Source organism: Corapipo altera, unplaced genomic scaffold (assembly GCF_003945725.1).
Source record: "Corapipo altera isolate COAL_440 unplaced genomic scaffold, ASM394572v1 239, whole genome shotgun sequence".
NCBI classification, from domain to species: domain Eukaryota; kingdom Metazoa; phylum Chordata; class Aves; order Passeriformes; family Pipridae; genus Corapipo; species Corapipo altera.
In genome coordinates, this window is record NW_020884938.1 from 3,344,673 (window position 1) to 3,361,133 (window position 16,461).

Here is a 16,461-nt window from a genome sequence, read left to right on the forward strand (position 1 = left end):
AGTCACAATGTATGGATCCCACTTTAGATACAACATATTTTTAAATATTTCAAGCACAAAAAGTAATTCCAGGGGCTTTGTTTCATCCTAAAGGGGAGAAAAAAAAAAAAAAAGGCCTACGATTAGCTTCTCACTGTCACCATTCCTTTTACTCGTTGGGGTTTTAATTGCTTACAAATACACAGACTTTGTGACAAAACAAAACCAGTAGGTCACAGCTGGCAACATCCAGGCTAAGCACAATAGTCTGGGTCAAACACAACCACAGAACAAACTCCAAGCTCCTACCACTAATGCCTGTGTAACTCTGGCCACACACCATGTGCCTGCCTTGCCATTTTTAACTGGGAGCACTGGTGGCCTCTCCACTGCCCATGGCACTGTCACCAGGTTTGACATGCCCTTGTATTCACTGAGCCTTGTGCATTCAGCTATAACATCAGGCCAGCTGTTCTTCAGAGACAGAGGGGCTGCTCCATCCACACTGTATCTGAGGCAAAATAGAATCTGCAAAATGTTTCAGAAAAGAATCACTCAGAAGGAAAGCAAGGACAACCACAACGCTGAGGAATTTCCAGACTAAAGTACTCAGAACATATCTTCGTCCACTCTTCTGCCTAACTCCTGGAAAGGACTTCCAGCATAATTTAAACCAGGTTTTAACAACTCCATTTTTACTTCATAAAACTTCTTGAAGCAATACCTTGCTTATAGCACAGGCACAGCCCTCAGTCCAAAGCAAGACAAAAACCAAGCCAGGGGCAACAAATGCCAGCCAGGAGGTAGGAGGGTTAAGGAGAATACAGAGTTGCCATGGTGGCATAATAATACCCATCACAGTGGTTCCCAAGACACTTATTATTTTTTCTCGTGCCATTGTAACTCCACAGCCTGCAGATTGAGATAAGATTACAAACACAGATGTCTCTTACTTGGAGTTTCTTCAGCAGTGCTGCTTCAGTGTGGTTTCCTTGTTTGGCTTGCTTGGCTTTCCAGTACTGCTTCTGGGCTGAATATCTGTTCATGGGACACACCTTGAAAAGGCAGTCTGGGGAGAGATTGAAAGAAACACTCCTCAGTCCTGTTGAAAGACATTTCCTCCATTTGTAAGTGTGCTTTGGTTGGTTTTCTTTGCCCAGAAATGTCTAGGTACCAGTGTTTAAACACAGCCACCAAACAGCTTGATGGCAGTGACATCACAAGCAGGGTGACATGACAATCCTGATGTCCCCCTGGCTGCCCAACTCCTTCTGACACTGCTGAAAACAAGGATTTCACTCATTCACATTCACCTACAAGCCGCCAAGGAGGTTAACACGGAGTTTAGGTCTCTGCGCACCTTCACTAAGTTTTTGCTGTTAGTTTGGGGTTTTTATATCAAAGTGACACAATCTGAACATCACCACCATCCAACAGATGAGGGAAAAAGCAGGTAAGGAGGGAAGAACCACCTGAGCATGGTGGCTGTGCAAACAAGAGAGGAGCAGGTACACCCTGAGGAGACTGCAGTCAGTAATTGAAAGGTCATGTTAATTGGCAATAAACTGAATTTTGTGAAATTCCCTGACTTTGGGGTTTATTTTGTCCAGTGACAGTCCTATAAACTGGAAATAGAGGCTCATGATTCGTCCAAAGCTGACTACTTTTAGAACGATAAACTATACCTAGTCTCACATGGTCCCAATCACCAGCTGGTCTAAAGGTCAGGCTTGAAAGACATTTTCCTTAGCAAATGTTGGTGTCCTTTCACACACCACATGTATTAACTGGTGACAGGAAAAACAGTTTAGCTGTAAGACTGGTAAGAACATACAGGACTGCCTGTGTGTTATAGAGTGAAACTCTTCCCCAAATGGGCTGCAAACTACAGATGTCAAAGGAAGGCCTATCCCAAACTATTAGCCTTCCATACTTAACTGTCACAGATGGCCAAGCATTGTCTGGAGACTAATCCACCCCCTATTCCCAGTGGCAAAGCTTGTTCATACAGAATTACCACCAGTGGCAGAACTTTCCTTGGCACTGACCCCAAGTCCTCACAGATTTGCTCTCTCATGGCAGCCCTGAGTTGCTGTTCCCAGGAAAAAGTGTTACAAATCCTTATCAAAGCAAGCCCAGCCACCTTGCAAAGGTGTTTGGTTTCATTTCAAAGGGGACCATTTATAATGGGAATTATATCATGCAATCTAGAGTACATAACTCCCAGGTAATTTTTACAATATCCTGGAAATCAAGGAGGGGAAAAAAATGTTACAAACTGTGGTGTACCATTAAATCCTACTGTGTGTTGTAGGAGATTTTACTTGAATTATCGGGATTTCAGCTCTTAAAACCTCTGCTATTATTTTGTGTAATCTATAATTAAACGTGCCTTCTCAGAAGGCTTCATGAAACATTTATTTCTCTGAAGTAACAATACCTTCTTTTTATAGGACCAGTCTTCATTTCTCAGTTACTCCCCACACATCCTGCTCCTTGAGTAAACACAGCGCTTCCCATTCTCCTGCAGAGACTCAGAGTGTTCCCACTCTGCAGAGGAACCCAAAATGTGCACGGATGTGCAGTCACTGCTGTGGGGCTCCTCTTTCCAAAGGTGGGTGAATTTTTCCTGATGATAGTTCTCAAGGAAAAGGAAATGTAGAGCAGGGGCTGGATAACCTCAGCAGCATACAGCTCTCCTGACTTCCAGTCTAGTGCTTTCCAACTTCTTTAAAATCATTATTATTTCAATTGTATTTTTCTCAATTTATGGACTAAATTATTTGCTTCCAGACAAGCTTTTTCCTTTTTGATTTTGTTTTTTAGGATTCCAGATACATTAAAAGTGGGTCATCTTATTAGTTTTTTCTGGTTTGTTTCCCCCCACACACACTTCTTTTATTACAGTAACAATAGGATACTATGTAAATTCAAGCTTCATGATCCTAAACATCATGGGGGTGTGGAACAGTGCATGCCCTAGAGATGCTGTAATTTACATAAACAGGGAAATAAAGAGAAACTGGAGCATAAGATTATAAAGCAACTTTCCAGCACACACAGTAGATGAAGAGCTCAGCCCTCCTGGAGGTCAGTCCAGCAACCCAGTGATGAAACAGACCATCTCTTCTAACTTCTCCAGACATTCTCAGATAATCCTAGTTCCTAATTCATTACTTTATGGGGTTTTACATAAATGTTTCTCTTCCTGAGGACTCTAATTAAATAGGTATTATCAAAGATAAACAAATAGTAACTACACTCAGGAGGTCTGAAAAGGAAAATAACTCCTATATGCCCTTTAAATGCTCCTTGATATTGAATAAAGATGGTTTAGAACAATATTTGTTAGATGCTTTCTCTCCCTTCCCCCTCTTGTTTTTTGGGTTTTTTTAAGTGTTAGAAATTCAACTCTTGCCCACAATGGAAGATTTCTGTGATTTGCAGAACCAGAGAAATTATCACATGGCTTTACCAAAAGCAGCAGGCTGAGAAATGGGTAAGTGGAAGTGATGTGGCTATTAAATCACAGTGTGTACAAATCTACATGTTTTGGAAAAAAAAAATACAGGAACATGAAAAAGAACTAAAGTGAGAATGGAAAGGGGAAAATGAGGAGTGAGGCAAAGAAGAGTCCTAAGAAGGACAAGGAAAAAAGCTGTCAGGAGTCTGAGAAGCAAATGAAAGCAATTATGGAATTGAGAAACAGGTAGAAATCACAAAAATAAACCAAAAGTATGTAGAAAGCAAGTAAAAAGGAAAATGGCAGGTGGGAGGAAGAAAGGAGAGAGCACAGAACATACATAATGGAAGGGAGAGAAGAGGAAAGAACAATGTAAGAAAAAGCTTAGACTAATAGTTCAAAAAGAGAGGATATTTGGCAACTCAAACATCACTCTCATTGCAGATGCCTCAAGAAAAAGGGGTACAAAACGTAAAGAATTTTAAATCAGTGTACAAACTTAGGTCTGTTTAACAAATAATGGGCAGACCGGTGCTCCTTTCTCCGAGCTGCTAAATCTGACCAACCAGCAGGTCTTATCTGTTCTATTTTACACCTTGGAAGCTCAAAGTGTTTCCTATTGGAGATAACAGTACTAAGCTGAAGCGCGTTTAAGGTCACAGGCTGAGGAAACTTGCAGTTCTGTGGCTCGTGATGTGGCTGTTCTTCAAAGGTACACGACTTCTGGCACACACTGTTCTTCCTAATCTCTGTGAACCTGGCCCTGCAGCATTTCCATCACAGCAATAAATGCTTTGGCTCCCACTAGCTCCAGTTTGATTTAGGACAAGCAGCACCTGGCTTGATCAGTCTCTTAAATACAACAGCAAAACAAGGAAAAAGTTTGGTGGTTTTTTCATCAGACTTCAGGAAACACGTATGGGACCAAATTCAGCCCTCCTGTGCACTGATACCAATCTGGATGCGAACACAGAGCCACTCCAGGTTCATCCCAGTGTGACTGAAGGAGAAATTGGGACCACAGTTGCTTCGTGTGGACACAAAATGAAAAGCAACCACATCTTTCCTCAGCTGAACAACACCTTGTTCTGGGGGGTGTTCCAAAACAACCAGAATAGCAACCACCCACTCAAGAAAAAAAAGAAAGTAAACACATGACAAAAATGAAACTGCTATTTTGAGACACCTCTTTTCATAGGCTTTCAGTTCAGGCCAACAGCTCGGTACCTTAATTTGTTCTCTGAGTGAACTCTGTAGGAGACATACAAATAGTTCAAAACCGCAATCTTTGGGTTGTTTTTTTTTTCTTCCGCTGGGGAAAGAGTTGATAAAGTATAACCAAAAAAGACCAAGCACAGTCCTCTGATGTTAATTTTCAGAGTCAGTCCTTGAAATCTAAACATCTTGTTAGAAATGTGTTTTTTTCTCATACTTCTCTGACTCCCAGGTCATGCTCTAACCTCAAATCAACGCCAGTTCAGCTCTCAGTGATAAAAACATTGTAAACCATGTAGACAGCAGTTCCTATTACTGAAGAGGCCCCACTCATCCTGCTGTTAGATGTTATTTTCAGTTGCTTATGTCTAATCATTCAAGTAATCATTCATGCTTAAGTCTTCTTTTAATGTCAAGAATGAACTTAAAGCAGTTTTTGTTTCATTTATTAACTTTGCTGTTTTAATTGAAGGCTATTTCCCAGAAGATGCTTAGGGAGAAAAATATGCATTTTGCTTACATTTCTTAGTTAAAGGACCAGCATTTAGCAACTCTTTTGCCTCAGTGCTCTAAGCAGAGCTACAAAATTTAACAAAGCATGGCAGAGATGTGCTTTTGGGTGCTTTTGCAACAGAGACGCCTCTGTGGCACCAGGCACTACCTCCCAGTTAGACAGAATGTTCCTGCTGAGCTCCCAGCAAAACTCCTGCTATTCCCACACTTGGAATTTTATTTGTGAGGTGAAAGAGAAAACATCCAAACAATGGCTTTATTTTTGCTGCAGCCACCCTCCCAAGTACATCTTGATTACCCAAAGCAGCAGGAATATGGTACTGGATGCAGCCCCTAACAATACGTTTTAGAGTGGTGGGTTGTATCAATTAAGGTCACAAAACTCACTTTTTCACCAATTTATTTTCTCCTACAGGTGTTAGAGACCTTATAGCACCTCCCAGTAACTAAAGAAGGCCTAAAGAAAGCTGGCAAGGGGCTTTTAAAAAGGGCATGGAGTGACAGGACAAGGGGGAATGGCTTCACACTGACAGAAAGTAGGTTTAGATTGGATATTAGGGAGAAATTCTTCCCTGTGAGGGTGGGGAGGCCCTGGCACAGGTTGCCCAGAGAAGCTGTGGCTGTCCCTGGATTCCTGGAAGTGTCCAAGGCCAGGTTGGATGGGGCTCTGAGCAACCTGGGCCAGTGGAAGGTGTCCCTGCCGATGGCAGGGGGTAAAATAAAATAATCTTTAAGGTCTCTTCCAACCCAAACCATTCTGTGACTTTATGTTGCAGTTAATCCAAATTTTCATGCTACTACAATGCTGGCAATACCAAAATTAAGTGACATCTGGGTGCACAATAAGCTAGAAAGAGCTAAGGAGCAGCTGGAAGAGAGGCTGCAAAGGGAGGTAAGAGGCAGCATGGGGGAGGAGGAAAGTAGCTACTAACAGGTTTTGGGGCAGGAAGGGAAAGGGACAAGAGGGGATCCCCAAGAAGAGGAGGATCTGAGTTGGAGGAAAGGTTAAGTGCTGTGGAGAAGAGGGAGCAGAGGCAGCTAGAGATAAAGGGATATGCTATGCAGGCAAGAGACAGAGGTTGCAACAGAGAACAGAGCCAAAACAGTCTACAACTAAAAGAAAACATCCCCCTGTAGAAGCTGGGATGTAACACAGGAGTGCAGCCCCTGCTCTCCCCAGCAGCAGTAGCAGCAAACAGCTGTGCATCTTGGCAGTGGCTCATCCCCTCCTGACATCTGTTCTACCTCCACATGTACTGCCACCACTGCTGACCAGGCATTAGTGCTTACAGTTCAACAAGTTTTCACCCTGCAGCAAAGTGCCCGGACACACCTGAGGCTGTTGAAATCACTTACAAAAAAACCTCCAAAAAAATCAACACAGAACATTATCAACTTTTCCCATCTTTGCCTTTTGAAGTTAGAAATTAACAACACAGAACTGCAATAAAAGAACTCTCCTGTTCTGAAGTTATAAAATCAATCCCTCAAACACCAGCCGATGAAAAAATTAAGGTTGCGCCTTTAACCACTGTTCAGATTGGAGATACTTGGGTGTATTCTTCAATTATACCATCACAAACCTTTCCCAGTGACCTTGGTCTCATCTAAAATCCTGGATATGCTCCTCTGTGGGAACACATCAGGATAGCCCAAAGACAGAAAACTGTCCGAGGATCCCGACTCGAAATTTTGTGCAACCTGGAAACCGTGATTTACAAAAGTATTTCCAGGCAGCAAGAGGATGAAATCACACTCAGGTAGCCTGAAAGCCACACTGGATGCCATCCCCATCTCTGCTATGGAGTTAGTCTGGCAAGTGACTGAAATTTATTACTCCTAGTTCCTAAGTACACATTCTCACTTTCTCAATTTCCAAGATCTGCCAATGGGCTGAATGCTCACAGCTGGAACTGGAACCAACTGTTGATGTTTCCTGAATTTGTAATGGAAAAAAATCTTGAATGCTCTGGGAAAGCAGAATTTCAGTCTCTCAGTGGTTTAAATGCCCTTTTTTTTTTGCAATAATAACATATACAGAAACACTAGGAATAAAATAATAAAGTTAAGAATGTCAGTGCAACTCCTCGAGATCATAGAAAGGTTTGGGATGGAAGGGACCTTAAAAATCATTTAAAATAAATACAAGCAGCCATGAAACTCATTGCCCTCCATAACTGGTGTGAATCCAAGCCCTTTTAAGCCAAAGGAGGTCTAGTAAGGCTCTGCTTTGGCATGGTTAAGAGTATTTTTTAGCACTCAAGGAGTACAAACCACATGTTGTCAGTGCACTGTTATTTTTTTCCAATAAGCAGAACAGCAGAATTATCCAAATCTACAAGGTCAATTGAAAAAAAATCAGATACGGTTTTAAGCAAACGCAAAACAAAAAGCTGACAAAAAAATGTGGGGGTAGTCCTTCCAAATGCTGTCTTATCTTTAAAAGATAAATAATCCAGCAGCTCAAGTAGTTTTGGACCTCGCAAGCTTGTTTCCCATTTACTGCCCCTTGTGCCTTGGTAAGTTTTGTATTTAGCTCTCAAAATCTGTCATTCACATGCCAGTTCGAAACTTCCCCAGCGTGCTCACAAACCATCTGGGAAGTCACACATCTGGTAAGGTAAAGTGCTCAAGGAGTTGGAACATGAACCGATTGGTCATTAAAGAGAAATTATCCCCAGTTACTGACCTCTGAACTTCTTTGGAGGATTAGCAAGGTCACCAGCCTCTGGCTGAACCACACACCGGTCATCCACTAACCTAGAAAAACAAAAAGTTATTACATTCATTAAGATGAACAGACACCAGTGTATATAAATACAGAGACACCCCTGCCACAACACAGAGACAAAAACTTACACAGTTCTCTGATTTAATGCAAAAAATACCTTAGAAACTCTATTATTCAGTTACTAAGCATAACTAAGAAAAGAAAACTCTAAATTTTCCTTCAAGAGAGAGGATTTCTTCCACTGTATTAAACTGTGGCCTGTGTTTCAGATCCCACTTCATTTACAACCAGTGGAAGTCCCTTTTGTTACACCACATACACTGATGATACATGTAAAATTCTTGTTTTCCTTCATAAGAGCCCATTAACCCTCAATTAGAAACAGTTTGTTTTTCTGAAGTTGCCGGATTTTCTTCTTCACCATTTCCAATCTTTCCTCTGAGGAGGAATGCAGAATTAAGGTTCAGCTCCAATCAAAACTCCCAGGACATTTTCCTTTGCTAAAATGAATAAGCTTTACTTTAATTCACAGCAGAAAATCTAAATAACATATCTGTTATATTTCTTGCAATATTTTAGAAGTTAAATAATAAAATTAAGAAGTATGAATTGTTAAACTTATCTCAGAACTTCCTAAACATAAATTCAGCTTCCTTTCAGGAAGCACCCTATGAATAATTTGCCCATTTCAAACAATTATTCAGGAAAATCATGTTTAAGGACATACTACTGTCCTGCCACCTCACAGCAAGAGTCTTAGCAGCATTTTTGTTGAAATTGCCAGAAAAAGCACAATTTGGCCTCAGCCAAATTACACAATAGATGTTTTCACTCAAGCTGGTGAAGGCTTTGCATCTAGGCACGAGTGCACCAAGGCTGATCCCACAGCATGCCCATGAATTTTCCACCTCTACCAAGCTGACTGATGACAAATCACCCACTGTGGCTGCAGCTCCCCAGAAGCAGGAGCCAAAAATGACAAAGAATTTTGGAAATCAGCAGCTCCAACCCCAGAACATACTTGGACGCAAATGTGAGGTGTCAGCAAGGAAGGGGAATTGAAGAAACAATTCCAGGAGCAAGCAGGCAACCTTATGGAGTTGTATTTTTTCACAGTCTAGGTTAGACCAGGCTTAAAAAGAAAAAAGTGAGGTTTGGAAACCAGGACTCATAAAGAGTCAGTCCTGCAAGATGCCCTCTGTCCACGATCTAATGGGCCAAAGCTTTCTACAAACAGCATCTAAAACCTGGAGTCACACACAGGTGATTTTAAAGCATCACCTTAAAGAAGCTTTGCCAAAGGATTTTAGTGCCAAAAAGTACTTCCCACTCTCAACAAAATCCCTGAAAGGCTTTTCAGGATGAACCTATAAGGTTTGACCTCAAGCACTGTCAGGATGGAGGACAACATGTTGAAAGCCAACCATAATTCACAAGGAACATCTTGCGTACCCTTGCGACAACTACAACTGTGGATGAAATGCAAAACTCTCATCATGGCATGTCGCTGTACCAAAAAGCATATAAAAAACAAGGTGTCAGTGCTGAGAATACCGAGATCCTGCACACCCTGAGCCAGTCAGCTGCAGTGCTCAAACGTGCTGGCCTTTCAGAAAACAGATGTGAAACAATTAAATATCAATCACTCGCCTTCAAGCATTCTCTAAAAGCACAAAGATAAGGACCATAAATGACTTCTGTAGCCATCAGGAACCAAAGACATCAGACAACACAAAGGAGAAAGGAATTGCTGCTACTTTCATCCTGTAGACATTAAATGAGAGCACAGAAAATTTAATTGACATGTGGCACGAGAGAGCAGGAACATCACCTCCTGAGCCTTTGCTCAGTGCCTCAGCTTCTCCCACCTCTGTTTCTTACATGACAAAAAAATAAAGCATTGCTTTGTCCAGTTAGCAGTCTTCCAACAAATTAATCCCCAGAATTTCCACATAATGTCATTTATTCTGTATTCCAGCTGTATTACCTCCAAAGAGTTCAACAGCTGCTTGTTTACTATGGAGGTGCTTATTACAATGCTGTAGCGAGAGCTGAGTTGCACAGGATACCAGACTTCAGCCTGCTCTGTAGATTGGAAGAGCAGAGGCTCTTCCAAACACAGACCACTTCCTCTGATACACAATTCAAAATATTCGAATCCCACTTTTATTCCGAGCCAAAAGCAGCTGTTGGTTTGCTCCTGAGGCCTGGTAGGTGGCTGCGTTAAACAATCAGCAATTCGAGACCTTTGTAACCTGCACACAAATCCATCTGAGATGTGTGAACCAAATAACAGGCCTGGCTACAAAGGTCCTGGACATCTGTGGTGTCTGTCAGACCACAGCACAGCATGTTTTCAGATCACTCCCTTGCTCCTTTGCATAGGAGGCCAAAGTTCACCAGACTAGTCTTCTGTGATAAAGGCAGGAATTACTGTATTATACTATCACATTTGCAAGCTATTTAAATACTAATCCAAATTATGACGCCAATATTCAAGCCATTTGACCATGATACCACCAGAGAAGCTTTGACAAACTTCAATTTGTTTAATTCTTGACCTGGGCTGCAGACAATACTGCTTTGTGCTCTCCACTGTCATTCAGCACCTGGCTATACATGATTGTGTTTTAGTTCTTCATACACTGGCAGCATTCAAATCACAAAGGATTTCCCTGCACATGCATGATATGATTTTTAGCTGTGCAGGTTCTTCCCTGAGCACAATAAATACCTGGTTTATGCACAATGCCTCCAAGTAACTGTTGGAGTGCTGAGGTAATTAAGTTATACAGCAATTCCCTGATGCCTCAGATAAATCATCGGGAAAGTCAAAGTGGTAATTCCAGCCCTGGACTTTATGCAGGGCCCTTTGTATTCACTAATTGCAGAATTAGAGTCTGAAAGTAACAACGTTCACCAGACTGCTTGTCGTAGATGCCCAGCCATTGTCCCACTGAAGCCAGGGAAGTTTTTCCACTCCCTCCAGGGGAAGTAAGGGCAGCTCCTCATCATGATGCAATGCCCAGGAGTTAAGCTGTGCAGCTCCACAGAGTCAGCAGCTTTAAACTCTCCATTACCATCACAGAATCCCAGAATGGGTCAAGCTGGAAGGGACCACAGTGGGGCATCTGGTCCCACCTCCCTGCTCCAGCAGGGTCATCCCAGAGCACATAGCACAGGATTGTGTCCAGATGGTTGTGGAATATCCCCAGTGAAGGAGACTCCACACCCTCTCCGGGCAATCTGTTCAGTGCTCGGTCACTGCACAGCAAAGTTGTTCTTCCTCCTCTTCAGGTGGAACTTCCTGGGCATTAGCCAGGATAGTGCATCATACCCTGGAAAGTGGTCAAAGCACAGACCTCTAGAGTTCTGCACCTCTCTCCTCTCCCTTCATTTGGTGGAGTTAAATCTGTCCCTTCTCCCCACATGCAAAGTCCCACATGTGTATTCCATTCAAGTCAGTAATGTCTCACAGCAATGCACTCCATGGTGGCACCTGTGTAAATGCATTTACAAGCAGTTTCAAATGCAGTGCCTCTCATTTTTGTTGTTTCAGCAACAAAAGGACAGGATCAACTTCTCCCAAAACTATTCATCATTTGTATTCAGGACTTGTCTAATACAAACAACTTCAGACTTCCCAGACAGCTTCTAACACTGCTCTGCTCCATGGGCACTGGAAACAATAATTTGCAGTAATTCCCACTGAATCTTTCCGCCAGGTAGAGCAACTTTATAGGGACTTGCACTGAAAGGAAAAAACAGAATGAATCTGTGAAGAACCAGTGGGGACTGGCTGTGAAAGCAGGAGTAAGGACAAAGTGATGGGAGGAGCAGGACTAAGTGGTATCAGTGTAACTGATAAGGTGTGTTGGCAGAAGAGTCTATAATGGTCCCTGGGTTTATAGGTATGAATCATATATGTTGGGGAAGTCTTCATGCCCTACAAGATCCCCTGATTGCCTAACACAGGTAAATATACCACAGTTTCTAGGAACTTGTCGATGTAGTGCAAGAGTCAAGGAACAGTTGTATAACCATAATCCTAGAAAGCTTGTTCACAACATTATTTCAGATTTACTACTGAGATACAGTGGCATTCTGAAAGAACAAAAACCAGTGCAAGAAAAATATAGGAAAGGAATTATGATGGGTTTCATGAATTTTAAGTCTCTCTCATAAGATGCTTTTTAGATTGTCAAAGAAAGCATCCTCAAAATATCATTTGTCCAAGCTTTGTGCCTTCAATTTTAAAAACACCATCCTGAGATGTGTTTTGTCTGTTCCTACTATCAGAATTTCTAGCCAAAAATTATAGTCAATATTATTAAGTAAAACACTACCTAAACAAACACACAAGGACACAGACTCTCTTACACATGTAACTACATATACGTGTGTGTGTGTGTGTGTGTGTGTGTGTGTGTGTGTGTGTGTGTGTGTTAACTTATTAAAAAATACAAGACTAGCTACTGATGTCTCACTATTACACATGGGGATGAGAAGAGTCAGGACTCTCTGCAGTATTGTACTACGGAGTATTGTACTCCTTAAAAAGCTGAATAAACTAAGTTAGAGGCAATGGCTTCAATCTAAGATACACACAGTTGTTCACCTTTTACTCTCTTTAAATTGAGAGTAGGGCCTTACAGCAGCAGGAAGAGGGGAAAAAGTGAATGACAGGCATCAGCAAGAGGAACTGGACATTTTAACTGCCAGCAGAGCCAAGCAACATCTTTGTTCAACATCAGTTTACAAATCAGGCTGAGGTTACATCCCAAAACCACATAACCTTGGCATCCCCTCATGGAGCAGCCCCCAAAACCTCCCTTGCTTTGCTCCTCAGACATCCCTTCCCACACACAACCTCCTCATCGGAAACACTTCTCCAGAGCTCCTGCCACCCAAGACACTTCTTCCCTTCCCACAAAGCCTCTTCTGTGCTCCAAACATCTCAGGAAGCACTGGGAAGAGAGCTGCTGGTCATGCCACTGAGAAACCAACCAATAACGAACAATAAGTAATTAAAATTTTGCTGCCCTGGAAATCAAGCATCAAATACCTAAGTGCCAAAACAATCAGGTCCACCCAGTTCTTCTCCAAGTCCACCCACTTTTCATTTCACTGAGTCTCTTATCAGGCATCTAGGTCAGCCCACTTCTTGTGTGCTTCAAGCAGTCTCCTGCCAAAAATCTACCTCACCCTTCCCAAAATGTGAGTTCACACTCCTTTTTGACTACCAGTCCTGTTTCAAGAGATTTACAGCTCTATGATTTAGCCCCACTATATGGAATTTGTCCTTTTTCCTGTCTCTTTGCAAAGCCAAAATTTTTCACCGTCACCTTTTCACATCTGTGATCTTTCAGGGCCTCCTACATTAAGAAAATAAAAAGGATCTTCCTTGCACTTATAGCAGGGCTATTAAATCTCTGTACCATTTAGGAAGATTCCATGCTAAAAATTGCTTTTGATAAACAGGAGGACCACAGTGAACAACATTTAAAGAACTGCTCTACATGCCAACAAAGTGCAGCAGCACAGAGAGAGACCAGAAAGTCTAATGCCTGCCTGCCCCAGATTTTAGGAACTTTATCCTTTCCTTTCTGAACAAATTTTAATTGCCGCAAACACAAAGCTTCACACAGGTTGAAAGAAAAGAAGCTGTTAAATGAATACCCTTACTCTGGGAAAACAAAACTACATTAACAACTACAGAAATAATTAGCCCTAATTTTTTTTTCCTTATCTGATGGTGCATTCACATATTCTTGTAACTGTACCTGCAGGCTTGCATGTCAGAGGGGGGAAAAATAAAAGCAGAGATTTTTCCTGTTCAATTAAGCAATCCAGTTATAAATCCTGAATGTCACTTTGTTTTTCTTTTGTATTGTGTTATATCCAGTCAGGCTTTTAGCTTGCAAAAGCTTCTGTTCAGTAGAACTTGTTTATCCCTTTCCATAGTTATATTTACATTTAAAACATTGTGCAATTTCAATTAAATTATAAGAACTGAGCTAAAATAAAGGATTACGAAAGAATAAAATGCTATTTGGAAATTAAAAGGGGGGAAGAAAACACTGTTCTCAGATTTTAGTCTCAGTTTTGCAATTTTCTTGGACTGCATCACAGGTAAGCCATTCCTGCATGAGGAAAATGGTGCTGAGCTTGGCTTGGACATCCTCATTTTTGCCAAGGAAATAAACATTTGCACAGTATTTTCAAGATCCTCACATCAATACAATACATATCAAGTCACTTTTCAGTGCTGCCAAGCACATCTATTTTCTGCTGGCAAAAGGGGACTGGGAAATGGTCACAGCTTCAGCATCCAAGAAGTGTTTGGACAAAGCTCTCAGGCACATGGTGGGATTCCTGGGGTGTCCTGTGCAGAACCAGGAGTTGGCCTTAACCTTGTGGGTCCCTTCCGACTCTGTGATTCCATGGGGAATTGGCAGTGAGAGGAGGCGTGCCAGCCCATCCCACTCAGCTCGCTTCCCAGTCACAAAAAGTCCTGCTACACTACTCCAAAATCCTGGTGCTCTGCTCCCAGGTGTGTTTTGGCTTCAGTCTGTCTCAGTGTCTCTGATAAACAAATTACATTCCCATAAACCTAAGGAAATGGCCCATTTCTTCCTTTGTTTCTTTCTTTTCTATTTTTTTTAAACATGAAAAGTAAGAATCTGTCACACAGGGATGTTGCGAGAGCCTGAAGGCGTTTAACTGGAAAACACCTGCCCAGGAAAACACTCTCTTGGACAAAGTTTGTATTAAGAAATTCTTTTAAAGCTAAAAAATGGAAAGGATAAAGTGAATATTAGGAAAGCTTTCTGAAGGCAGCAGTGGCTTGCAGAACACAGACCCACTAATACACATCACCTGGAACACTGGAAAATTTTTCCATTACTAACATTTTCTTTTTTGGGTGAAATCTTGGCTCTCTTTGAACTTACTGACAAAATTTCCAGTGATGTCCCTCTGAGGCCAAGTTTTCACCCCAGTGATCCTACCTTTGCACGAGTGCACTGGGGGTGTGTGTGTGAAGTTTAAAGAAGGAGCAGCATCAGCATCTCACACTGAATTGTCCTTCGTGGACCTTTTTAAATACAACTCACTTCTGCAGCTCTTCTACTTAATCCTTACTCCAGGTAGCTACACAATGAACACAAACATTGTGTAACAAGTCTAGGATTTGGCCCAGCACAAACAAAACGCTCACTTAGAAGTAAATCAGAAACTCAAGATTAAACATGTGACTTTCACTCTGCTTACAACTTTAACTCCAACTTACAATTACCCATAACAGGTCTGCAACTCAGCTCTCTCAGTGTAAAACAGAGTTATTATGTATACTGATCTAACATACATTAGAAACACTGACACTGGGACCAGTGTTAACTAAAAACGGGATTTTTAAGACTGTGCGAGCCTGCCGTGAATTTTAGGCAAGTAGTTCGCTAATCAGTCCCTATCAGACTGAGTAGCTTAAATTTCCATGGCACACAGTGACTTCAGGGAAGAGGTCACTGCTCCCAAAATCAAGTAGACAAGCAGAACTCATTGCAGAGTTACCTATTCAGTCAGAGACAGCAAAGCTGAGCCAGCAGTGGAGAAAAAATAAGCACAATCAAAAGAAATTCTATGTGCAGTTTGCACCAGAATTTGTGCGTTTTTTCTCTCAGCTTTGCCTATACCTACATCACATATATTTGTGAATGGCCACTTGAAAGGAAGGCTTCAAGAATAATGTGCTAATAAAGGGAGTCAGAAAGGCTGAATTTTTCACTGTTAACAGCATTTAATGAAACCAGAGAGAAACTTTTACCCAGAAAAACGCTGCTGAGAAACGCCAGTATCTGTCCAGTGATCAAAAAGTGACTTCATCCCTGAAAATGGTAATGAAGGCAGTCACACCTACTCATCAAAACAGCACCACTTACTGTGGAAAGGAATCATAAGCAAAAGGAGAGAATTAGGAAACTTTGCTGAAACAGCACAATGTAAAAATATTGCTGCTTAAGCAGACAAACCAGCCCCAAATGCTTCTGTAAGGTCTGTAACAAATATTTACAATTTCTGGGACAACAACAGAGTCAAACACATACATACCCAAGCAGGTACATACACAAATATGTACACACATTATCAATCCTACAAACACAAGCTGGAACATAAATCCTGGAAAACAAGCTAAGTTCTTTCGCCATTTTGTAACACAAACAGTGAAAATCCACGTCACCCTACGTAAAAATGTGCATGGAAAACATGGCTCGATCAAAATGCTGATATTTTCCCCATTTTGCAGTGTTTATTTCACACAGGAACAGCAAAATTTACATGCCTAATTTTTTGCTTAGCTTTAAATAAAAAGTTCCCTCTTTTAGATAATACAAATACCAAACCACTCCATATTACAAACTCTGTTATATATCAGGATACCAAATGAAGGAAGGCTTTTCAATGGTGACAAGTCCCAAGCCAGTGTGAACATGTGGAATTCCACTGAAATTAGTCAAACAGCCCTTTTCTACAGCAACGAAGCATCTGACCCAGTGCTTTT

The 16,461-nt window shown here is 41.5% G+C and overlaps 1 protein-coding gene across 4 annotated transcripts in view; it reads right to left on the bottom strand.

Moving 5' to 3' along the window:
- Nucleotides 1-16,461, bottom strand: part of ITPR2 (inositol 1,4,5-trisphosphate receptor type 2) — a 242,940-nt gene that overhangs the window by 201,039 nt on the left and 25,440 nt on the right. For 3 of the 4 annotated variants that reach the window (XM_027660753.1, XM_027660754.1, XM_027660752.1), the window contains 2 exons: nucleotides 7,860-7,930; nucleotides 933-1,048 (listed from right to left, as the gene is read on the bottom strand). In XM_027660753.1, coding sequence (XP_027516554.1) covers nucleotides 933-1,048; nucleotides 7,860-7,930 — 187 coding nt within the window. Of the gene's footprint in view, nucleotides 1-319; nucleotides 488-932; nucleotides 1,049-7,859; nucleotides 7,931-16,461 lie in introns of those variants that run through there. The other variant, XM_027660755.1, reaches the window with a different exon arrangement.